The sequence below is a fragment of the Lucilia sericata genome, unplaced genomic scaffold (genome assembly GCF_015586225.1).
Source record: "Lucilia sericata isolate MDLA Ls3-8-SP2 unplaced genomic scaffold, ASM1558622v1 Contig000218F_arrow, whole genome shotgun sequence".
NCBI lineage: Eukaryota > Metazoa > Arthropoda > Insecta > Diptera > Calliphoridae > Lucilia > Lucilia sericata.
This window is the reverse complement of record NW_023994246.1, coordinates 63,740-91,703: the sequence shown is the minus strand read 5'-3', so window position 1 is coordinate 91,703 and position 27,964 is coordinate 63,740. Positions and strand designations below refer to the sequence as shown.

The following is a 27,964-nucleotide window of genomic DNA, read 5'->3' as shown; positions in this document are numbered from 1 at the left end:
TAGTACTCCCTGATAAGTGCGTACTAAACATCAAAACTTGTCCCAGAATGTTTGTCGTCTATGAAGGGACATTCGATCATTACCCTTATATGGGACAAGGGAGTGCAGGAACAATGATACGTTGAGAGTATATAAGAGTATAATTGTGTGATCACGAGAACCTTGTGACCTAGTATGGATGCATTCAAATCGGTCTTTATCCTAGGTCTTCATAGATCGCAGTTAGATTCTTTAATATCAATCATCCATCACTGTCAATTTAGAAAACAATCAATAGGTAACTCATCTTCTGTGCAATTATATGGTCTTGGAAGCTATATAATATCAAATACTTTTCCGATCTTTCTGATCTATAAAATGTTCAATTAAAACAATTTAATAGCAACAATTAGAAAAAAATTATTTGTCATTATTATCTTTCCCATTATGAAATTGAAATGTAGGCATATTATTTTTTTGTAAGCAAATTTTATTAACTATTACACCTTTTGTTTTACATAAATAATTTACGCAAAACGTGTTTGTCTATTTAGCAAAGTTTAAGTTTCATTTTGCTATATTTAATTTTTTCATTTTCCATTCACTGTTATACTTACAGCCATGGTACTCGTTGTGCTGGAGAAGTTGCTGCTGCCAGAGATAATGGCATTTGCGGTGTTGGTGTGGCTTATGACAGTAAAATTGCGGGTAAGTGACGCAAAATGTTCAATTAAACTGCATTTTTATTTGTAGTCAGACAGACGAATCAACATACATACAAACAAAAGCAAAAAGTTCGCAATTATTGACAAACAATGAGATTTTGGTTTTTATTGAAATATGTTGCCATGTGGCAGTGTGGTGATATTTAAAAATGCTGCAAAAAGATGGGTTAAATGTGGTAAAAACGTTTGTTTTTATATTCATTGGTTTTATATTGTGTAAGTAAACCAAGTGGAGAAACATAAATTGAATTTCAAATAATCTAATTACTGCGGGTAGTTTCAAACACTTGATAATTAATTTTAAAAAATAAAATTCATATATTATTGTTGTATAAGTAGGTCATTTGAAATTTTGTTTTGCTTTATACATAAAAAGGGAGGAATTATAGAAAACATATTATAATTGAAACCACATTTTATTATATTAAACATTAAATAGTGTTTGCTAAAACTTTTTACTCAGAAATATTTTTTATCACTGATTTCCAAATTTAAACTTGATTTAAAAAAACTGCAGATGAATAAGTAATTATACCCTACACCACTTTAGTGGGGAGGGTATATTGGGTTTGTGCACAATAATATTGGTCCTATTCCCACCTTAAAGTATACCAATCGGCTTAGAATCATTTTCTGAGTCGATTTAGCTATGTCCGTTCGTCTGTCCGTTCATGTAAACCTTGTAATCAAACTACATTGTCCCAGGAACGAAGCCTATTGAAAATGGTTAAGATCGGTCCATTATTTCACCTAGCCCCCATACAACTGAACCCCTGAATAGGGCTTGTAAACCTTGTAATCAAACTATAGGTCGCAATTTTGATGATAATTCAATGAAATTTGGCACATGATCTTCTATAGTATCGGAGATAAAGCCTATTGAAAATGGTTAACATCGGTCCATTATTTCACATAGCCCCCACACAACTGAACCCCTGAATAGGGCTTGTAAACATTGTAATCAAACTACAGGTCGCAATTTTAATGATAATTCAATGAAATTTGGCACATGATCTTCTATGGCACCGGAGACAAAGTCTATTGAAAGTGGATAACATCGGTCCATTTTTTCACCTAGCCCCCATACAACTGAACACCTGAATAGGGCTTGTAAACCTTGTAATCAAACTACAGGTCGCAATTTTGAAGATAATTCAATGAAATTTGGCACATGATCTTCTATGGTACCGGAGACAAAGCCTATTGAAAGTGGATAACATCGGTCCATTATTTCACCTAGCCCCCATACAACTGAACACCTGAATAGGGCTTGTAAACCTTGTAATCAAACTACAGGTCGCAATTTTGATGATAATTCAATGAAATTTGGCACATGATCTTCTATGGTACCGGAGACAAAGCCTATTGAAAGTGGATAACATCGGTCCATTATTTCACCTAGCCCCCATACAACTGAACCCCTGAATAGGGCTTGTAAACCTTGTAATCAAACTATAGGTCGCAATTTTTGCATAGCACCTATACAAAGCCCCCTTCAAAATTTGACTTAAATGTCCACAATTTTATTCAACAATAAATGGCTTAAGTATATTCAACTACAATGCTTTATTATGAAAACAAAATCACATTTCATTTTTGTAACAGGTGTAGGGTATTATATGGTCGGTTCGCCCGACTATAATTTCTTATTTTTTTTCTGCATTCAATCAAAACATATAGTTATTTCTGATGATCGACATTTTGCTAAATTCAATTTGAATCCGTTTTAGAAATTTGTTCCTGTGTTTGTAACGCACAATAATATTGGTCCTATACCTTAAAGTATATCAATCGGCTTAGAATCATTTTCTGAGTCGATTTAGCTATGTCCGCCCTTGTAAACCTTGTAATCAAACTACAGGTCGCAATTTTGAAGATAATTCAATGAAATTTGGTACAGATCTTCTATTGTCCCAGGGACAAGACAAAGCCTATTGAAAATGGTTAAGATCGGTCCATTATTTCACCTAGCTCCCATACAACTCAACCCCTGAATAGGACTTGTAAACTTTGTAATCAAACTACTGGTCGCAATTTTAAAAATAATTCAATGACATTTGGCACATGATCTTCTATGGTACCGAAGTCGAAGCCTATTGAAAATGGTTAACATCGGTTCATTATTTCACCTAGCCCCAATTGAACCCCCGAATAGATTTTGTAAACCTTGTAATCAATCTACAGGTCGCAATTTTGAGGATAACTCAATAAAATTTGGCACATGATCTTGGTACCAGAGACGAAGCTTATTGAAAATGGTTAACATCGGTCCTTTATTTCACCCAGCCCCGATACAACTAAACCCGAATAGGGCTTTTAAGTTCATAATTAGGTTTAATATACTCGTATCTCGACAAAAAGCTGCAAAACAAACTTCTATACCAGCCTTGATCACCCTTATGAATTTTATAATTATAGGGTCTCATTTGGCCATAGCCCCTATTCAAAGCCCCCTTCAAAATTTGACTTAAATGTCCACAATTTTATTTAACAATAAATGGCTTAAGTATATCTGAGGCAAGATTCAATTCAAATTAAATGCTTTATTGTGAAAACTAAATCACATTTTATTTTTATAAATATATATATACATATATATTTTTGCCCGACTATAGTTTCTTACTTGTTTTTTCTTAGGATAGATTATGTTTTATTTCTCTGAAATAACCTTTAAATTTTTATTAATTTTTTCATCATCAATAAATAGTACATTAGATTCTAAGACTATAGTATTTTTTGTTGTAACAAGGTCGGTAAAAGCTGTTACATAATACTTTTACGAATAATACATATGTATTTCTACGACGTTTCAGGTTTTGGTGATTCTGTACAGGCCCTTTAATTCATTTAAATACTCCAAGTGAATAGCAATTTAATTTATTTTATCATTGTAATATGTGATTGCCTTCATTCTATAGTCCCATTCCTAATACCATAAGTTCATTTTGTTAAATTGTTATTTGGCAGTGTATAAAGGGATTTTCTGATAGTATGTATCTATAGAATTGTAGCTTATAAGCAAAATATTTATAAGTATGTTTCTAGATACAAATTATTCATTTGAGTTAAATGTTTCGTAATAGTTTATGACAAGAACAAATCAAAGCTCGTTATCGCTAAATATTTATGACAAACAATATTTATTGACATTGTATTCTGTCATATTGTGGAAAAGTGTGTGTTTACAATTTTTATAATAAATATACACATATCTACATATCGTCACCTGAAACGGAAACGGCCCTAACTAACCAAAAATTCAAAATCAATTTTACTATTGATTCTTATATATTACATTAAAACAAATGTTCACACCAAGATTTGGACTCCTCCGGCCATAATTATCGATTTTATTGAAAAAAAAAAACAAAAGACCCTATCTACAAAAACATTTAAATATTAAAGGTAAAAAGTTCAATTTATCAATTTTTATATACGCCGTTGTCAACTATCATAAACACTATTAAACAATTTGTTTATTTACTTTTTTGCTTCTCCTGTAAAAATTTAAAAATTTTAGATATAACCGTTTGCGTTTTAGTTAACGATATATACTTACACATATGTTAAAGTAGGTAAATAATAATCATATAGTACATACAATAAACCAAATAGAGTAAAATGCGTGTAAATACAGAGGACATACATATTCATCAAGGTTTTGTATTAAAATTGTACCAAGTAGTTCCATGATCCTGATTCAAAAATTTTAACGACAATATCAGATTTGTATGATATAATTATACACTACACCACTATAGTGGGGAGGGTATTATACGTTTGTGCTGATCTTTGTAACGCACACAAATTACTTTCTGAGTCGATTAAGCCATGTCCGTCCGTCTGTCCGGCTGGCTGGCTGTCCATGAAAACCTTGTGCGCAAGGTACAGGTCGAAATTTTCAATATAATTTGGTTGAAATCGGTCCATTATTTCACCTAGCCACCATACAATCCTATCCCCCGAAAAGGGCTTTTGAGTACATAATTATATTAAATATTGTAGTATCTCTAAAAAAATCGACAAAACTTTGTTCTATATACATACGTCTTAATAATACTGCCGATTTTCGTAATTATCGGATTTTATTTGACCCTAGCCCTCATACAAAGTCCCCTTCAGAAAATGACTTGAAGGTCAATATGTCACTTATAAACACTGGTATCACGATGAAATCCAGCATACATAACTCTAATGTAAACGTAAAGCCATGTACCAAAATTTATAAGGATAGGCCCATATTTACCCTTGTCAACAAATTGTTAAAATATTTCGGAATTAGGGTAAACAACTTAAAAGCTTTATTATTAAAAATAATCCACATTTTTAACATACTCAATGGTGTAGGGTATCATATGGTTGGCCATGCCCGACTATACTTTCCTATTTTTTTTTAATTTTAAGTAACTAAAGAAAATATGTAATTCTAATCCTCAAAATTTAACTAAAACGGATTAATTTTTATATTTGAAAGTTATAGCTTTTTCGCTTGAGTTCCATATATACATATATTTCTGATCGAAAATAGGTGACCCAAGTTACATATTTATTGTGTTTGCAAGTATATTTGCACACCTGAACCTTTTCGATTTCGATTGAAATTGAATTTCTTTCCAACAACTCTAGTCCCGATTCTCATATCTAAATATGTAGGTGGTACACACTTTTACTAAATGTGTAAATATTACATTTTATCGAAATTGATTTTTATTGTATGAATCATAAAAAGTGCTAAATGTTTGTTAAATATTTATGTTCTTTATGTCAAATCAAATATTGCTGTGAGATGAAAATAAAATTGTTATTGATTGGAAATCACACTTTATTATTATTTTTCTTTTAAAGGTATTCGCATGTTGGATCAACCTTATATGACAGATTTAATTGAAGCAAATTCTATGGGCCATGAACCACATAAAATTCACATTTACAGTGCATCGTGGGGTCCCACCGATGATGGCAAAACGGTAGATGGTCCGCGTAATGCCACCATGCGTGCCATAGTGCAGGGTGTTAATGAGGTAATAGTGTGCAACAATTTGTGTGAAAATATACATGTGTAAACATTTCCTTTGTGGTTTCTGTGGTTTTAACAACTTGTAAATTTGCTTACCCCCTCTCATGCTATAGGGTCGTAATGGCTTAGGTAATATTTATGTATGGGCTTCGGGAGATGGTGGCGAGGAGGATGATTGCAATTGTGATGGCTATGCGGCTTCTATGTGGACAATTTCCATTAACAGTGCCATTAATGATGGTCAAAATGCTCATTACGATGAAAGTTGCAGTTCAACATTAGCCAGTACATTCAGTAATGGGGCCAAGGATCCCAATACTGGTGTAGCCACCACAGATTTATATGGCAAATGTACAACCACTCATTCGGGTACTAGTGCTGCAGCTCCAGAGGCTGCTGGTGTATTTGCTTTAGCTTTGGAAGCCAAGTATGTAAACTTTGAATAGTTATAAATTTGTTATATTTACCTTTATATAATCTCTTCTTTAGTCCCCAATTAACCTGGCGTGATATACAGCACTTGACAGTTTTGACTTCTAAACGTAATTCTCTATTCGATGCTAAAAATCGTTTCCACTGGACAATGAATGGTGTGGGTTTGGAATTTAATCATTTGTTTGGTTTCGGCGTTTTGGATGCTGGTGGTATGGTGACTTTAGCCAAACAGTGGCATACTGTACCTGCTAGATATCATTGTGAAGCTGGAGATATTATAGATGCACAGTAAGTATTAAGTGTGATTAATTATTTTAGAAGATTTTATATTGATTGAGTAACTTGTTTTAAATTTCAGTCCTATTTATTCTGGTCGTTCCTTATATTTGGAAATTAAAACGGATGCCTGCAAAGGCACCGATACCGAAGTAAACTATTTGGAACATGTGCAAGCAGTTATATCAGCGAATGCTTCAAGGCGTGGTGATTTGGAATTATTCCTAACGTCACCCATGGGAACAAGGTAAGTCAAAGGAGACAGAAACAAATTTTAGTTAAAACTGGAATTGTCTACAAAATTTTATGATAATCGAAGTACTATTGACTTACTCTTTGATATTAAATTGGCTTCAGAATCCAAAATCTTTTAAGAATCTTGATATGTATATAATCGTATCATTTTAAAATACAGAGTTTTGGCATGATTTGAAAAAATTCTATACCCTGAGACCAAGTTAAAGTTTCCTAAAGGATTAAGTCGCACTGAATTCGATTTGAGATATCGTGCACAGAAATTTATAAAAACGCCATTTATGGCCCTTAAAATAACTTAATTTATAAAATATTATATGTCATCTGTCATCTTCTTTCTTCTTCGAGATATCTTCAGCTAAATGTTGAAAACTCACTGTTTTCAGTTTATTCATGATACTAATACCCTACACTATTGTAGTTCGAAGGGTATTATGCTTTGCAAATATTGTTTATAATGAAAAAAAAATATTGGATCAACGCCAATCTGAAAATGTTCTAATCGACTAAAAATCACTTTCTGATTCGACTCAACAATGTCTGTCCGTTATTTTTAACGGATGATATCTCAGAAACAACAGCAGATTTTTGTGTAAAATTATGATAAATTGGAAAGTATAACCTTTTTTGTAAAATAAATGCGAAATTTTATAAACAACTTTGCCTTGGAGCTTTTATAACGTCATAAAAAGAGCTAAAAATGGCGTTTTATAAAATTTCAAAACACGATATCTAAAATCTCGGTTGTGACGGTGAAATTCTGAGGCTTAAGCTCGTCTCAATCCTTCTGAGAAGTATACTTTGGTACGAACTTAGTTCCATAACAAATGTCCCTACACTTGTAATAATGTTTCGTTTAATATATGTAAATATATAGAGTCCATCTTGATATACATTACTCAGTTATTTTATTAAATTTTTAAAAACCTTATTTTAGATCAATGATTCTTTCACGTCGTACTAATGATGATGATCATCGGGATGGTTTTACCAAATGGCCCTTCATGACAACACACTCGTGGGGTGAATATCCTCATGGCACATGGAAATTAGAGGTAATATAAATAGATAATTATTTACATTAATGGACACTAAATAAAACTAATAAACTTTCTTACAGGCTCGTTTCAATTCAAATCAACCACGATCTGGTTGGCTCATTGATTGGTCTTTGGTATTACACGGTACAAAAGAAGCACCCTATCGTACTCTATCGCCCGCTTCCCCTCATTCCAAATTGGCAATTGTCAAAAAAGCCCATGAAGAAAAGAAAATGCAGTAATTTTTTTTACAAATTCAACATCAGAAAAATACAATAAAATTTATCAAAACAAATTCAGGGGCTTAAAGGACAAAATAAAGGAACACCAGTCTCAACAGAAACAACAACCCAACAAATTTAAGATGAACAAATAAAATGCATGAAATTGGAATATATATTCAAAATCAAATTAAGCAACAGAAGGCCAATAAAATTCAACAAATTTACAATAATGAAACAATATTGATATAATGAAATGAAAATAAATACAGTAAATATAATCAAAAATCAATTAAAAAAAATTTAAAATAAAACTTCTTAACACTGAGAGTCTCTATTAAACCTACTAGTATTTATTAATATTTTCAACATTACATTTAAAACCACATTAAAAATTTAATTATTTTTTATAAAATATTTATAACAAAGTTTTTTGCTTTTTCATTTAAATTTACTCTCAGTGTTTGAAAACCTAAACGAAAAACTTGAAAAATATGTGTTATTTTTTAATTTTTAAGATTTTTAAAATTGTTTTGAAAATTGATTTTTTTAAGAAAAGAAGAAATAAAGTGTTTGGCTGTGTTTTGATTAATGCCAATTATGTTTTTAATTGTTAAATGTTTGCAATGAATGTTACATGTTTGTATTACTATGTATTTCTTAATATAAGTAAATATATATACATATTTACCTAAATATATATAAAAAAAATGTATGCAACTTACAGCAAGTTACAATTATGATAATATGTATTGTAAAATCTAAAATTTTATCACATATATTTTCTTGCTTATAGTTCGGAGCAATATTATTTTTTTTAAAGAATTACCTTTATAGGTAATTTGTGAAACATATTACTTCTTTGAATGCTGATAGTTCAAATTTAACATATAAAATTGTCTTTTTGTCTGTAAATCACATATTACTTGAAATGTAACGAATTTTTAAACATTTCACTTCCTTTACCACACGCTTTATATTCAGGAGACGAGACTATAGACTAGACTTTAGACTAGACTATAGACAATACTAAAGACTAGACTATAGACTAGACTATAGACTAGACTATAGACTAGACTATAGACTAGACTATAGACTAGAATATAGACTAGACTATAGACTAGACTATAGACTACACTATAGACTAGACTATAGACAAGACTATAGACTAGACTATAGACTAGACTATAGACTAGACTATAGACTAGACCATAGACTAGACCATAGACTAGACAAGACTATAGACTAGACTATAGACTAGACCATAGACTAGACCATAGACTAGACAAGACTATAGACTAGACTATAGACTAGACTATAGACAAGACTATAGACTAGACAAGACTATAGACTAGACAAGACTATATACTAGACAAGACTATAGACTAGATATAGAGTAGACTATAGACTAGACTATAGACTAGACCATAAACTAGACTATAGACTAGACAAGACTATAGACTAGACAAGACAATGGACTAGACAAGACTATGGACTAGACAAGACTATAGACTAGACTATAGATTAGACTATAGACTAGACTATAGACTAGACTATAGACTAGACTATAGACTAGACTATAGACTAGACTATAGACTAGACTATAGACTAGACTATAGACTAACTATAGACTAGACTATAGACTAGACTATAGACTAGACTATAGACTAGACTATAGACTAGACTATAGACTAGACTATAGACTAGACTATAGACTAGACTATAGACTAGACTATATACTAGACTATAGACTAGACTATAGACTAGACTATAGACTAGACTATAGACTAGACTATAGACTAGACTATAGACTAGACTATAGACTAGACTATAGACTAGACTATAGACTAACTATAGACTAGACTATAGACTAGACTATAGACTAGACTAGACTAGACTATAGACTAGACTATAGACTAGACTATAGACTAGACTATAGACTAGACTATAGACTAGACTATAGACTAGACTATAGACTAGACTATAGACTAGACTATAGACTAGACTATAGACTAGACTATAGACTAGACTATAGACTAGACTATAGACTAGACTATAGACTAGACTATAGACTAGACTATAGACTAGACTATAGACTAGACTATAGACTAGACTATAGACTAGACTATAGACTAGACTATAGACTAGACTATAGACTAGACTATAGACTAGACTAGACTAGACTATAGACTAGACTATAGACTAGACGATACTAGACTATAGACTAGACTATGACTAGACTATAGACTAGACTATAGACTAACTATAGACTAGACTATAGACTAGACTATAGACTAGACTATAGACTAGACTATAGACTAGACTATAGACTAGACTATAGACTAGACTAGACTATAGACTAAACTATAGACTAGACTATAGACTAGACTAGACTAGACTAGACTAGACTAGACAATAGACTAGACTATAGACTAGACTATAGACTAGACTATAGACTAGACTATAGACTGGACTATAGACTAGACTATACACTACACTATAGACTAGACAATAGACTAGACTATAGACTAGACTATAGACTAGACTATAGACTAGACTATAGACTAGACTATAGACTACACTATAGACTAAACTAGACTATAGACTGGACTTTATATTCGTATATAGACTAGACTAGACTATAGACTGGACTATAGATTAGTATATAGATTAAACTAAAGACTAGACTATAGTCTAGACTGCTGATTGGTCTATTGACTGCTATGTGGACTACTTACCAAAATATTATATGCTTTTTTATAATTTGGCCGTCTAAAAGCTGTTTAATAGGTTATTTATACGTACAGAAATAGAAACTAACAATTGATTCCGTTAGCCTTTTTCTCGGTAAATCTAAGCCCTTCAGATTTTACTATAAAGTTAAATTTTCTTACACAACTGTTTCGCGAAAAAACAATTTGGAACAAACATTTTTTTTATAAATGATGTCATTATTTTTGAGAGAGATACTGTTGCTGATTTTCTGGTCATTTCTGCATTTTTTGTCACAGAAAGATATAAAATATAGGAACATTTTATAGAATGACGAAAATTGAACTTTGTCCCATCAGAAATTTACTTCCTTAATTTAATTTAATTTAATGGAAGTATAGAATCGTTTCACCGAATTGTAATCTGTTTATTATGGAAGCGTCGTTGTAAGAAGTACTTTTTCAAAAAATCGGTTTATTGAAAAAAATCGCTTTAATATATTGGTATTAAGATAAAATCCGATATAAATGATTATGTTTGGCAACAAAATTGCCCGATCAAATTCTATATGTACTATTAATATGTTTAATTCATGACAAGATTATTCATTCTATGAAATTCTATAAATATCAGAAATTAGGCTTAATAAAAATATTCAGCTTAAAACTGAACAACTTGTGTAGGAAATCATATGGCCGGATATACATAGCTACACTATTTTGACTTATTTGTTTATTATCTGAATAGATCTTTATTATAACAAATAACTATTACTTTGAGGCCAAAATTAATACAATCGGATGGCTAGATAAAAATTATACAATATTAAATATCATGCCTCTAAGAAAATATTTTTAGTAATATGAACTTTGAACCGCAATAAAATCATGCTGAAAATTGTTTATTTTTGTTCGAAATTTTTAAAATTACACTTAATATTTTTCGAAATTGGATTGATTATGGATTTATGGAAAGTATTTATTAAATACTTTCCTTTATTTTTAGATATTGATCATTAATTTTTATTCGTTGAATCGTCAAAAATCTATCAATTAACAGATCGACGATTAATCGTTTGAATACCCTGTGGTACCATAGTTTTCTAGAAAAATTTTAATTGATTTTAGCTAAAAACTTTCTTAGTTGAGTAATCATCTACTTAAATATGTGTAAGAATTTTAAGAAAATTTTTAAAAATTATTCATATTTAATTGTAATTCTTTAAAATTACAAGTCATTTAGTTATTTTCCTTAATTATATTTTTATTAAAAAGTTAAAAAAATATTTATTTATAGAATTAAATATTTATTTTGTTATTTCATTTAAAGTTGAATTATTTATTGAACAAAACTTATCATGTAACTAAAATAAAAAGTCCCCAAACGCACATGAAATTTAATGAATATTTGTATTTACCAATTTTTGGTTTTTATATCTTTTAAAATACATACTAGATTATCCAACGTTATTATTATTATTATTATTTACTAAAATAAAATTCGAAAATTGATTAAACTCTACCACACTTTGTACAAGACAGTAAGTCAACACTTAAAACTTTAAATTTTAAAAATTTTTACAAAATATTTATATTAATTCTATTTTAAAATTCTTGACTTATGACAGTCTTATACTGAGTGAGCGAGTGATAAATTTTAATTTAAAACTATTTACTCACTAAATGTATGTAAAATGTATCCAGCTCTGTAAAATAAAACGCTTCATTTTAAAAGTAAAATCTTAAAATAAAATACGTAGACAAAATATATTTTAAATCTATTAAAAAAAAAAAAAAACTAAAAACTTAATGTGTGGTATATATAAAATATAAATAATATACATCTACTATATAATAAATCAAAATAAAATTATAATAATTATATTTACTATGCTCTCCCTTTTATTATTTACTTTTAATTTATTTTTAATATTAGATTTTTTGCAAATAATTTTAAATTTTTTTTCTTACTTTCGGGGGCCAAACATAAATAAAATAATAAAAAAAAAATATTTTTATTAGAAAAATCTGTCAACTTTACAAATTAAGTACAAGCGAAATGCCTGAAAATATATATAAAAAGATATATTTTTAAAGCTAAAACCATAATATACATAAAAATATTAAATTGTTAAAGTTTATGGATGTTTAACTCATAAAATAAAAAATATAAGAAAATGAAATAAATATAAATGTGTACTATAATCAGAAAAATGTTAAAAGATAAAAAAAAACAAAAAAATATTTGATAAAAAAATAATAATTATAAAAATTAATTAATATTGTACAGCAGCATATTCTATTATACATATAAAAATATAATAAAAAAAAACAAATAACAAACTTATACAAATATAAATAATTATATAAAAAAAAACATAAATAAATTATAATATAGAATGAAATAAACATACAAATCGTTATTTTAACCATTGATGTAGTAAGAGTATAAATGAAAGAATAAATTATTATTAAAAAATAAACAAACTACATTTATAATTTGCAAATAATTTAAAAAAATAATATATAAACTTTAAAATAAAACATACATACACATACATATATACGAGCAGTTATTTGAATTTTTTTATTTTGGTTACAATAAATATTTGTTTTAATTCTTTCCGTTTTGTAAATAAATTTTTAAATATATTATATAACTATCCTAAAGTAGAGTATTTTAATTAAATTGCAAATGAGGTTCGTATGAAACATATAATTTTCTAATTTTCAAAATTTACGTTTTATAAGGAATTAAACTAATACTGTACCAAGCCCTATGGGATTTAAGCAGTTAAACCGTTCTTTGAAATGTGCTAAATTTTAATTATTCGAACAAACTATATCTCTCCCCACGTATATTTAACCACAAAATATTTGGCCACACTGTTTCCGAATGAAAGCTTTTTTAAGAGATACAAAAAGTTTCAAAAAGCTTAAGCTTAAGCAACGGCATTAACATAACATTTATTTCTTTACTGTTGTTTAAGTTTATGTTAAAAAGTTGTAGCATAAAATGTTAAACTTTATAACAGTTAAAGTGTTAGGAAATAGCTTTTGTAAAAGCTTATATATAACTAGTTAACTTTCTCCCAGACCCAGAAAGAAGAACAAAAATAAAAATTATTCCTTAAGGGTCCCAGTAAAAACTTTCATTGCCATGTAAGGGGTTAAAATGCCAAAATTTAATTACACAGTATCATTTTTAATCATTATTTTAACACGGTGATGTCATTGGAGGCAAGTACTTACCACAAACGATTACAAGTAATTAGAAAAAGTAGTCATTGTAAATGGCATCAAAAAAAAAAAACATATACAGCTTCTATATTTTCACTAGCAAGAAGTATTTATATAACACATTGTTAGTAAGACCTTATTAGACTACTTCTATGTAATCCAGACGATATGTAGTTGTCATTGAAAAGTATGTTGTTAGATAAGTAATTACAATTGAAAGCCATTACCCAGTTTTTGCTGGGGTCTTATAGTAATTGTAATAAATTTCCTTTTTAAATTATAAAGATATGTAAAGATATCGGAAAACAAATAAAGTGCTATATTCGGCAGTGCCGAATCTTAAATACCCTCCACCAGCTACTTTTATATTAATACTTTTTTAATTGATCAAATATTTATAGAAATAAGATTTCTCATGTCTTAAATAGAAAAACCCCAAGACTTAAACAGCTTAAATCTGTTACAATTGCAAGATTTATTGAACATTAAAACGTCATTTTCATTACAAACGCCCTAAGATATGCTTTAGCGATATTTAATAATTTGTGTAAAAGATTTAAGGAAATTAAAATTTTCGGGGCAGGACCTAGTAACATTTCTGTATTTCAGTCAAATTTTGTATCTATATCGTAATTTAGTAATAAGTAATGTGTGTTTAAGTGATTTTCGGAATGGGACCGATGGCACCTATTTTATGAACCAATAGTGAAAAAATCTTAAAATATAATTTTTGTAATACAAAACTAATATTTGTGCAAAATTTTGTATCAATAGCTTTATTTGGTAACGAGTAATGTGCGTTTAAGTGATTTTCGTAAGAGGACCATAGTACGGGAGCTGTGCCTAATTATGGTCCGATCGTAAAAAAAAATTATGTATATTTGGTAATGAATATTGTGCATTCATGTAATTTTCTGGAGCTGACCTTGTATGGGAGCTATGACCAAATATGGAACGATCGTTAAAAAAAAATATAATGATTTATGTATATAAGAGCAATATTTGTGCTAAATGTATCGATATCAATATTTAGTAATGAGTAATGTGCGTTTAAGTGATTTTCGGAAGGGAACCTTGTATGGGAGCTATGACCAAATATGAATCGATCGTGAAAAAATGTAACATTTCTGTATATAACAGCAATACTTGTACAAAATTTTATATAGATATCTTAATTTAGTAAAGAGTTATGTGAGTTTAAGTGATTTTCGGGAGGGAACCTTGTATGGGAGCTATTTCCAATTATGGTCCGATCGAGAAAATTTTTTTCTACATGAATTCTATTGTCATAGTATTTTAATTTGTAAAATTTTCTGAAGATATCAACATTCTGACGTAAGTTATTAACAATAAACTCATTTTCCGGGAATATGTACTTTTGCATAGGAGGTATAAGAAATTGTGGACCGATTGGGGAAATTTTCAAAAGGAATAAAGTTCTTGTGTAAAAACAAATGCGCGATGATTTTCATGTAATTATATTGCATAGTTTTCGTGAAAATTACAACAGAATGTGTAAAAATGCTTATTTTTTTAAGTTGTTTTAAATTTTGATTCATATTTCATGATTCATTTTGCTCGTTTTCAAACTGCCTAGGATAATAGGGAATATTCTGGACAAATTTGAATAATTTATTTCACTTCGTTTTTACGTGAGCGTGTTTTACACAGACAGATGGACGGACGGACATAGCTAAATCGAATCAGAATTAAAAGGACCAAGAATATACATATATACTTTGTTGGGTCTCAGATGAATATTTCTTGGTGTTACACACGGAATGACAAAGTCATATATACCCTCTATCACCACTCATGTTTGTGGAGGGTATAAAAATTTAACATATGTAAATAAGTTTTTTGTAATAATAAATTACTCCGCATTTTTTCCGAATATATTGGTCATTTAAATTGAAAAACAAGTAAGAGTGCTATATTCGGCTGTGACGAATCTTATATACCCAACATCAAATCATGTGTCTTAAATTTCAAGTGAATTTCGGAAAGTGGACCTATACTATATAAATCGATATTTTTTTACCACAATATAATCATTTATTGTATTTCTTCCAAACTGATTTGTCATATATAAATAGTAATACATATAGTCAGGGTGATGGTAGTACTTATTTTCTCATATTTAATAATTTTTTTTTAATGATTTGATGTCCTGTAAATTTACTTATAGTAAATTTTGGACCGATCCTCCTAAGATTTTGGTTTCAATAATGATCCTATATGACCCGATACTCATAATATTTGACAGAAAGATTTTAGATCCTACAAAACTAGTTCATCATGAATTTTATCGTCACTTATGGGTGGTAGTGTCATTCTATGAAAAAGGCCATTTTAAAGGGATAAGATAAATTATGGACCGATTCTCAAAAATACAATTAGAATTATGTTTCTATAAAACTTGTTTATGTCGATCTTTATTGCTTTACTATAATTTTGAAGTAGTTGTTTTTTTATGTTGAATCAAGTTATAGTTATGAGCGTTGAAGCCATTTTATGTGGAGGACCTTTTATGGTGGTAGAATCAATAATGGACCGAGCCTCTTAATATCTGGCAGAGATATTTTAGTTTCTAAATAACATGTTTATGTCAATTTCGTTGATATGCTGGAATTTTGAAGCAAATTATGAACTTTTAAGTAATTTTCTGAGAAGAACCTTATGTGGGGGGTAGGGTCAATTATGGGCCGATCTCCATAAATTTTGGCACATAGATTTTAGTACCCCGAAAACTTGTTTACGTCGAATTTCGTAGCTTTACTATTATTTTGCTGCAAGTTATGAGCGTTATATTAATTTTATGAGGGGACCTTACATCGGAGGTAGGGTCAATTATGAAACTATCCTCATAAATTTTGTCAGAGAGATTTTAGTTCCTCTAAAACCTGTTTATGTTGACTTTCGATGATTTACTGAGATCTTGAAGAAAGTTATGAGCTTTAGAGGAATTTTCTGAGTGGAACATTATATTGGGGGGTAGGGTCAATTATAGGCCGATCTCCATAAAATATGGGAGAGATATTCTAGTTCCCCTAAAACTTATTACCACTTAACTACCATTTTGAAGCAAGTTATAAGCGTTAAAGTCATTTTCTGAAGAGGAGCTTATATAGGGTCAATAATGGACCGATCATCATTAAATTTAATAGAGAAATTTATGTCCCTCTAAAACTTGTTTATGCTGACTTTCGTTGATTTACTGCAATTTTGAATCAAGTTATGAGCTATAAAGTAATTTTCTTAGGGGAACCTTCTATGGGGGTACGGTCAATTATAGGCCGATCTCCATAAAAATTTTCAGAGAGATTTTAGTTCCGCTAAAACTTGATTATGTCGAATTTCGTTTCATTTCTATCGTTTAGATGCAAGTTATGAGCGTTATAGTCGTTTTCTTAGAGGGACCTTATATGGGGGTAAGGTCAATTATGGACCGATCCTCATAAAATTTAGTCGGAAGATTTTGGCTCATATTACTCGTACTTTTAAAGCAGACATGCCCGTTAAAGCCCTTTTTCGGAGGCACACTTGTATGGGGGCTATCCGAAAACGTGGGCCAATATTGCCCATTTTCAATACCAAACAAATCTTATCTATAGAGAATATTTGTGGAAATTTTCAACCTAGCTAATTCTGTTCGGACTCTATCGTGCTTTCAACAGACTGACAGACAGACGGACGGATATGGCTAGATCGTCTTAGAATTTAATAAGGACCCAGAATATATATACTATACTTTTGTGGGTCTATGACCAATATTTCGATGTGTTACAAACGGAACGACAAAAACAATATACCCCCCATCTTTTTTGATGTTGGGTATAATAATAAATGTTGGAATGAAACATTTTTTGTGTATTTCACAATATCTATTTTTATATAGAAAATTTCGTATCAAGTGACCTAAATTTAAAAACCGATTTGTATATATTTTTTCAAAATGGTCTCTTTTATTTAAAAAAAACCCTGTATGTCCAAACTGTCATACTTTGACCCCCGTTAACTCCGTCAGATCTTGACTGTCAGATTTTGGCCGATAGAGCAGAAAAATCGATTTTTTAATTTGGGTCACTTGACACGAAATTGCCCATATACTTACATTAGAGTGCTCCAAGAAAACGAAGTTGCGAATTTTGCCAGTCCACCCTCTAGAATTGTTCTCTGGGTTGTAAAACTATGTCATAAAAAAATTAGGATGATAGGATAACGTTAACAGGTGGCGCAACGGCTCTGAAGTTTCCAAGTGCATTTACAAGGGGAAAATATAGATTTTTTCAGTTTTTGCTAAAATTTGGCCATTTAGTAATAAATTTTGCACTTTATTGTAAAGGAGTCGTAATGTACACATAGTAAGCATTTCGGAAAGATATAAAACACAAAAATTGCTTGAAAAATTTAAAAATTATTGCAAATTCCCTCGGCCATTAACGCGTCTCACAGCACATAAATTCGAAATGTGTCAATAAAAATTACTTTTTTTTATATATTCTGAAAAAAAAAACATTTTGTTACAAAAAATATATCTTTAATTACTCGAATATTTGTTTTTGTCTTTATAAGATAACGCAAACTGTTTCCCACCTATGGTCAATAAAGTTTGATTTTTTCAACGGTCGTTTCAAATCTCCAATTTCAGTTTCTTTTAAACTTTGTTAAACAAATTTAAAAATGTTTAGGAGATCTCATGGTGTTTATAGACAATAGATAAGGATATTAAACGGCAAAAAAAAATTAGATCTATATTTCTTTCAGTTTAGCTGTACCTGAGATTTGAACTCAGCGGATTTCGGGAAAATCGCATTTTTTGTAATATTTTCGAGAATATGAGTTGATATTTCACTAATGTACATTTTAAATAAAGTAGTCTTCAAATTTTGTATGGACAACTTAGACATCCATATGAACATATGGGAAAACTGGTCGGGGTAGCTATAGTGGGAGTGGCACCTCCCACATAAGAAAGTCTTTAATTTGTATATCTGAGAAAATATAACAGTTAGAGTCCTCAATTTTTGACGGAGCCACTTAAGTGTCAATATGATTATTTAGGACAAATTCGTTTGTCAGGTAAAATATTACACAGTGAATAGTAATTTTCACACATGAAAAAAATCTATGTGGTATTGAAAATGTTTAATATCGGTCCACTGTTTCGGATAGCTCCCATACTAGTGGACCTCCAAGAAACAGCTTTAATTGGCAAGAACGAGTATAGCGATGGAATTCGACATAAATAAGTTTCATATGAGCCAAAATCTTTCTACTAATTTTTTGGGGGATCGGTCCATAATTGACCCTACCCCCATATAAGGTCCTATTCAGAAAATGACTTTAACACTCATCACTGGCCTAAAAACTCGAGTATAGCGATGAAATTCGGTATAAGTAAGTTCCTTACGAACCAAAACCTTTCTACGATTTTTTTTAGAATCGGCGTATAAATGACAATGTCCCCTTCAGAAAATGGCTTTAACGCTCATTACTGACTAAAAAATACGAATATAGCAATAAAATTGTACACAATTAAGTTCCACGCGAGCTAAAATCTCTTTACAAACTTTTATGTGGATAGGTCCATAATTGACTTTACGAACCAAAACTTTTTCACAATTTTTTTTTAGGATCGGCCTATAAATGACCCTACCACCCATATAAGGCCCCCTTCTGAAAATGACATTAACGCTCATTACTGGCTCAAAAATATGAATATAGTGACGAAATTCGACACAAATAAGTTTTATGCGAGCCAAAATCTCTCTACCAAATTTAGTGAGGATCGGTCTATAATTGACCCTACCGCATATACAAGGTCCCCTTCAGAAAATTACTTTAACGCTCATTATTGCCTAAAAACATAACATAATTCTTCATTCCAAATTTAATGACCATAGTCTTTGTTTGACCGTCATCAATAACAGAAGTGCATTGTGACAATATTTGAACAAAATTAAAACTTTATTTAAAATCCAAAAACAATTTGCAAAACATTATTCTGGTGTTTAAAAAAATATCAGTTAAAAAAAAAACAAATTATACATATTTTTCTAAAATAAAATAAGTAAAATTACAAAAAACATTCAACGAATGTTTTACAACAATAGTTGAAAGCAGACAATATTTAAAAACAATAAAAACAATTCAAAATATTGAAAATAACAAAGGGTTTAGTGAATATCCCAAAAACAGTGCAGTGTATTACACAGTGCAGTGTATTTACAAAAGAATTCTACCTGCTTATGGTTTACAAAAACAGTGTTAGTTAAACTGCCAGCATTATGACTGATGAAGTTAATTTAAGTGAAGAAAGCAGTGGTGATAATGATGATGATGATGATCAAGTTTGGCAATCTGTACCAAGCAAGCGCAAATTGAATGTATCGCCAAAATTATATGAAAAAAAACGAGCTTATTTTTCAAACCAGCCTGGTACATCTTCTAGCAACAAATTTGCAGCTCTAGACGTAGATGACAAAGAATGTGATGAAGAGAAATCAATACCAAAGCCGCCACCAATCTATATACCAAATGTGGAAAATATAAGCGTTATGGTTAAGAAAATAAGTTCTGTAATATCACAAGATGATTTTAATTATAAGTCTTTAAGACAAGGTGAGGTTCGCTTAATGGTTAAAAATGTAGATACTTACAGAAAGATAGTAAAATATTTAGAAAGTGCAAAAATAAGCTTCCATATCTTTCAGTTAAAGCAAGAAAAAGCCTTTAGAATTGTTATTAAGGGCCTTCATCATTCAACTCCGACAGAAGATATTAAGGCAGAACTATTATTGTTAGGTCACCAAGTAAGATCTATTGCTAATGCAAGAAGTCGTATTACAAAACAGCCTCTCTCAATGTTTTTTGTTGAATTAGATCCCAAAGATAACAATAAAAGCGTATATGATATTAAGTCTATTAACAATGGTATAGTTAAAATCAAAAAACTGCTAATTGCAGTCGCAAATTACTAAATATTTGACTAAATTTAGTACCATGATTAAAAAATAGTAACTCGTTAAAATTTCCCCTTACAAGCTACCTGAAGTCAGTCAACCGTGTCAACACATTGCTGCAATAACTTGCAAGTGGTTTTGTTTTTCTTCAGCAGCCAAACACACACAAGCAGCGGCCATGTTAAGTTTTTCAACTCAGCCGAACTGAACACAACGACTGAACAGTAAAAACAGATGTGCGTGTGCTGCTTACGTATTGCTTAGTTCTTGGTTTCGTTTCTTACTAAGGGACGTAAAAAAAACTGATAGTTTGACTGGTTAGTACAAATCAAGCCGACTGAACAATAAAACTTGATGGGTTGCTTGTTCATTAAGACTTTGTTATTGTATGCAATTTGTTTTAGTATATTGTATGTTTTTGTGTTTAAATTTGACAAAAGTAAACAAAGTAATTGATAATTATTGCTAATAGAAATTGTTAATTAATTTAAAATTTATAAATTACTATACTTATAAATTTAGATATTTTCTTTAAATAAAAATTGATTTAAATTTAAGCATTTTGATGATTTTTTAGTGAGATTTTGTTATTGTATGTATGTATATTAGGGTGGGTCGAAAATAGGCTTTTCGCTCGGATCAACATCTAATAGTGAAATTATGTTGTATTTTAACTTCAAATGGAAGACTGTAAAATATTATTCAATTATTTTGAGGGTAAGAGCCCGCGCATCGCCGCCAAAGTTTGTAAATGCGTTTATATGGGAAAAATGGCACTTTTTGGAGTTTTTTCACAAAATGACGCTTTAAGTATTAATTATTGCACCATCGTAATGTCTACAAAATTGTCTTTCCATAAAGATGGAAAAACTCAAAATTGGTTAAAAAAGTTTTGAGTTATTAAAATTTCCCCCGAGAATTTTGTGATTCTGAAGACATATAAAAGTAAATATAAGGAAATTTTTGTTAGTTTTGAAACATTTTACAAAAAAATATTATGTTTATCTTTATAAGGTTCATAAATGTGCTAGTACGAATTTTTGTTCAAATTGGATAACGCTTACTCGGTTTAGTCTGTGGTCAAAAAAGGGCCATTATTTTAACAGCATCCAAAACTCCATTTTCAAACTTTAAAAATTTTTTTTAAATGGATTATTAAAAATTTAAGTTTTCTATGCTGGATATTATAAAGGATATATATAAGAATTAAACACAGAAAGAATGAGCTTAATACCTCTCATAGTTTTACCGTACCTCCGATGTGAATTTGAAGGATTTCGGGAAAAATGCAATTTTTGCCAATAATTAAGTAAAAATTATATTATTACCAATTGTTGCTTAATTTTGATCAAGTAAATTGCTATTATTATTTCCGAGTCCATGGAAAGTTAGTTCTAATCAAATTTTCGAAACTAAAAATCATTAACCCTCTAAACACCGGTGTCAAAATCAAATTTTTGAATTTTATTATCTTGAAGAAATAAGAGCATGATGTTGTTAATTTGTTGATGGATATTGATGAAACTTCTTAGAAGTTATTTTTTACTACATTCAAATAATACGATAAACCAAATACTGGATATATATTAGGGTTGTCATTCGAATAAAAATTATTCGATTAATCGAGGAAAAAAATTTGTTTTTCTTCGAACGAACAAAAAATTTTCAATTTAGAATAAAGAATAATTCGAACAATTTTTGCCGATTAATCGAATATTCGAATAATATTTGAATGTTACTTTTTACGAATATTTTATTATACATAGCATTGAAATTATGTTAATATTTTGTAACACAAATCTAAATATAAAGATATGTTATAATTGAAACAAAACTTTTACTACTTTTTGCAGTTTATAAAAATTTTTGTTTTGTTAAAAATGAAATGGTTCTAGTTTTAAAAGTGATATTCTTCAATTTTTTTAATGTTTGCTTAATTTTTGTTTAATGTTTCAGTATCTGTCTTTTTACAAGAAAGACAATTTCTAAATATACTGAACCCTGTTTCCTGGGCGATGTGTAGGAGAACTGTAGGCATGAAATGGGGTCTTAGTCCTACTATAAAACATTGGTTTTATTAAAGTGTAATTAGACTAATTCTAGCTTATGCTTCAATAATCGGGTTGACTTCTTTGGACAAAAAGTGTAATATCAAACTACAACAGGGAGTTCAGCATACTTGCTGCTTGGGTACAAGTGGCAAGCAAGGCTCCAGAAACGTTGCTAAATATTCCACCGATTGAAACATATTTAAAATATGAGGCGGCACTTACAACCGAACGTCACATCACTTTAGGTGAAATGTCCAAAATCAGTTATAGGACACGTCATCAATGTATACTGGACACATTGGAAAGCTATAAACAATCATCTCCTGATCGCATGCCAGACACAGAATATGTCAGAAACTTTGAAACACTGAGTCCAGATAGAATGTCTTGATCAAGCGGAACATTTGATTGGGAAATTCTTAGGAACTGAGTTTCAGAACATTGAAAGATAATACATTCAGTCGACACTATGTTGTTTTTTTTACCAAAAAACCTTTTTCTTCCATTAAAAGCAGCGCACAACGGGCCCGATAGTGGCCAGTTTCTAATACATTAATAAATAGTACGATTTTCTTATATAAAACAGTTTGTAAAAATGTCTGCAAAACAGGTTAGCTAAACATCGTATATATCATTATAAAGGCCTCAGCTTCCACTTTTAAATTCTTTGAGAAATTTAAAAAAGGTTGAGATTCATCTAAGTTACTGATTTATAAGTGTATGTACGAAAACCGTTTTATTTTAAGATTTTGAAGGTGTTTTGCAAATTTTATTTATATTTTATTAGATTATTCCAATAAAAACTTTTATTCGTTATTCGTTTGAATAATCGAATAATTTTTAAAATTTAATCGACTACTCAAATAAAAAAAATATAGTACATTTTTATTCGAATAATTTTAACACGAATAATTGACAACCCTAATATATATCCATTAAATCTTTAAGAAAATTAATTTTAGAAAATTCCTTTTTAAAAGTGTTTTTTGTAGTGTTTAAAAAATCGGTCTTGAATTGACCCCAAGTATGACAGAGGGTTAATTTTTAAAGAAGTTTGATTCCTAGATTTCTGGATATATTTTCGTGTAGTTTGTCAAAATGAATTCATAATTAAATACACAATATTTTGCTATTTTTAATGAAGAATATTAAATATACAAAAACTTGATTTTGACCCCGGTTTTTAGAGTGTTAATGATTTTTAATTTCGGAAATTTTATCAGAAATAACTTTTCATGGATGTTTGGACATTTATGAACCTTATAAAGATAAACATAATATTTTTTTGTAAAATTTTTCAAAACTAACAAAAATTTTCTTATATTTACTTTTATATGTCTTCAGAATCACAAAATTCTCGGGGGAAATTTTAATAACTCAAAATTTGTTTAACGAATTTTGAGTTTTTCCATCTTTTTGGAAAGACAATTTTGTAGACATTACGATTTTGCTATAAAATGGTGCAATAATTAATACTTAAAGCCTCATTTTGTGAAAAAACTCCAAAAAGTGCCATTTTTCCCATATAAACGCATTTACAAACTTTGGCGGCGATGCGCGGGCTCTTACCCTCAAAATAATTGAATAATATTTTACAGTCTTCCATTTGAAGTTAAAATACAACATAATTTCACTATTAGATGCTGATCCGAGCGAAAAGCCTACCCTAATATACATACATACATACAATAACAAAATCTCACTAAAAAATCATCAAAATGCTTAAATTTAAATCAAATTTTATTTAAAGAAAATATCTAAATTTATAAGTATAGTAATTTATAATTTTATAAATTTTAAATTAATTAACAATTTCTATTAGCAATAATTATCAATTACTTTGTTTACTTTTATCAAATTTAAACACAAAAACATACAATATACTAAAACAAATTGCATACAATAACAAAGTCTTAATGAACAAGTAACCCATCAAGTTTTATTGTTCAGTCGGCTTGATTTGTACTAACCAGTCAAACTATCAGTTTTTTTTACATCCCTTAGTAAGAAAACGAAACCAAGAACTAAGCAATACGTAAGCAGCACACGCACATCTGTTTTTACTGTTCAGTCGTTGTGTTCAGTTCGGCTGAGTTGAAAAACTTAACATGGCCGCTGCTTGTGTGTTTGGCTGCTGAAGAAAAACAAAACCACTTGCAAGTTATTGCAGCAGTGCGTTGACACAGTTGACTGACTTCAGTTAGCTTGTGAGGGAAAAATAAATACTTGAACTTTCTTCAGTTCAGTCGACATTTAAAAAAATAAAACTAAAAACTAAATATTAAACCCTGGTTAAAATCGAACCGCCAATTAGAACCAATGACATGGTACAATGTCATCGTTGCCAGCTGTATGGACATACAAAATCTTATTGCAAAAGACCCTTCAGATGTGTTAAATGTGGAATGGATCATTCCATTTCTGAATGTACCAAATTAAGTGACTCATTGCCTCGCTGTTTACACTGCATAGGTAATCACACTGCCAATTATAAAGGTTGTAAGGTTTATCAAGACCTCATAACAAAAAGGTCAAACAGGCAAAGATTAATTTCAAATAGCCAGAAAAATTCGAATTTTATTATTAATAATAGAGAATACCCTAATTTGAATGGTATGGATAATAGTAAACAACATCAGAACAAATATAATATCTCATACTCTGAATCGCTAAAAACTCAAGATTTTAACTATAATGCTCGTTTAGAGAAATTAGAAAATTTAATGGAGAATTTAATGAACATGATGACTATGCTGATGACCAAACTATGCAAGTGAATCTAAGAATAGCAATATGGAATGCAATGCTTTTCCTCATAAACAACATTATTGATATTTTGCTGATCTCTGAATCTCATTTTACTGATAAAACCTATTTTAAAATAAAAGATTATGATACTATTACTGCAAATCACCCAGATAATAGAGCACATGCTGGTGCAGCCATACTAATAAAATCACATATTAAATATGAAACCCTTAGTCCTATTGAGAAAACATATATTCAATCTGCTGGTATCCAAATTACTTGCGATAATTCTAGCGTCAACATTTTTTCCATATATTCACCTCCTAGGCACAATATAAAATGTGAGCAATATGAAGACTTTTTTGAGCAACTTGGATCTAAATTCATTGTTGGGGGTGATTTCAATGCCAAAAATCCATGGTGGGGATCACGTTTGACAAATCCAAAAGGCAAAGAGCTTTACAAATGTATATCGAGAAATCACTATTCCTTTTTATCAACTGGTAGACCAACATATTGGCCAACTGATCCTGCGAAAATACCAGATCTTTTGGATTTTGTTGTTTTTAGTGGTATATCTAGAACATATTTGGATTTATTGGACTCTGATGATTTAAGTTCAGATCATAGTGCATTAATAGTCACATATAGCACAACTTGTGAGTCAGTATCTAAACAATTTAATATCATAAATAATAAAACAGATACAAATTATTTCAAGAATTTGATAGAAAACAATCTTAATTTAAACATTTCCATAAAAAGTGAGCATGAATTAGATGATGCCATTGAAACTTTAAATAAAGTAGTATACGAAGCTGCTTACTTATCTACTCCACAATATCCTGAAGTGATGGGTACTAATGTCTTTATCTCTACTGAAATAAGAGAACTCATAAGAAACAAGCGAATTTTACGCAGAATATACCAAAATAGTAGAAATCAAATTGACAAAGCTAATTGGAATAGAGCATCAAATTATTTAAAAAAACGTTTAAAAGAATATAAAAATGATTCTGTTAAGGCTTATCTTAAAAACCTTGATGTCAGTAAAACTGACGAACACAGTCTATGGAAGGCAACAAAATACCTTAAACGTCCCGTCAGTAGAAATATACCTATAAAGAAAAGCAATGGTGAATGGTGCAGATCTAATAAGAGTAAAGCTTATGCATTTAAAGAATATTTAGAGGAAACCTTTATTCCCTTTAATGAATGTACTTCGTCTCAACAAGACGAAATAAACAATTTTCTTGATGTTCCTTGCCAAATGGATCGTCCAATTAAAAGTATATCTCCTTCTGAAGTTCAAGTTATGATAAGAAATCTAAATAGCACCAAATATCCTGGATATGATTTTATTAGCCCAAAAATTGTTAAGTTGTTACCTAAAAAGGGCATTAAATTTCTGACCACAATATTTAATTCTGTAATAAGATTGAACTACTATCCGTCGCAATAGAAATATGCAAAAATTATAATGATACTAAAGCCTAATAAACGAGAAAATGAAGTAACATCTTATAGACCCATAAGCTTGTTACCTGTATTCTCTAAATTATTTGAGACACTCATATTAACAAGATTACTTCCGATATTAGAAGATAAAAATATTATTCCCGATCATCAATTCGGATTCAGGCACAAACATGGTACACCTGAACAATGTCACCGTATTGTGCAGGAAATAACTAAAGCCCTGGAAAATAAGTTATATTGCTCAGCCGTATTTCTAGATATAAGTAAAGCATTCGATAAAGTATGGCACTGCGGTCTCCTCTACAAAATAAAACAACTACTTCCTGCCCCCTACTATTTCTTATTTAAATCATATTTATGTAGTAGATCATTCTATGTTCATATTAATGGCGATGATTCCTCCTTTGGAGTTATAAAATCTGGAATCCCACAGGGAAGCGTTCTGGGTCCTATTCTTTATACCATCTACACATCAGATATGCCTATCAACCATGAATTAACTATAGCAACGTATGCAGATGATACCGCTATTTTGTCTACCAATGACTCTTCATCTAAAGCTTCTGAAATGTTACAAAATCAGCTTAATATTATTGAAACCTGGCTACAAAAATGGAATATGAAAGTCAATACGGAAAAATCAGTTAACGTTACTTTCACTTTAAGAAAAGGTGATTGCCCAACACTTTATTTAAATGGAAATTCTATTCCAAAATCAAATAACGTAAAATATTTAGGACTCCATTTGGATAGAAGACTCACATGGAAAGATCATGTCAAAGCTAAAAGACAACATCTAAATATTAAAACAAAGAAAATGTA

The 27,964-nt window shown here is 29.9% G+C and overlaps 1 protein-coding gene across 1 annotated transcript in view; it reads left to right on the top strand.

Annotated features, from left to right (window-relative positions):
- Positions 1 to 8,037, top strand: part of LOC119602282 (neuroendocrine convertase 2) — a 96,065-nt gene extending 88,028 nt beyond the window's left edge. The window contains exons 6-12 of the mRNA XM_037953714.1: positions 599 to 687; positions 5,550 to 5,725; positions 5,835 to 6,148; positions 6,211 to 6,444; positions 6,515 to 6,679; positions 7,625 to 7,742; positions 7,808 to 8,037. Coding sequence (XP_037809642.1) covers positions 599 to 687; positions 5,550 to 5,725; positions 5,835 to 6,148; positions 6,211 to 6,444; positions 6,515 to 6,679; positions 7,625 to 7,742; positions 7,808 to 7,969 — 1,258 coding nt within the window. The 3' untranslated portion in view covers positions 7,970 to 8,037. The remainder of the gene's footprint in view (positions 1 to 598; positions 688 to 5,549; positions 5,726 to 5,834; positions 6,149 to 6,210; positions 6,445 to 6,514; positions 6,680 to 7,624; positions 7,743 to 7,807) is intronic.
- The last annotated feature ends 19,927 nt before the right edge of the window (positions 8,038 to 27,964 follow it).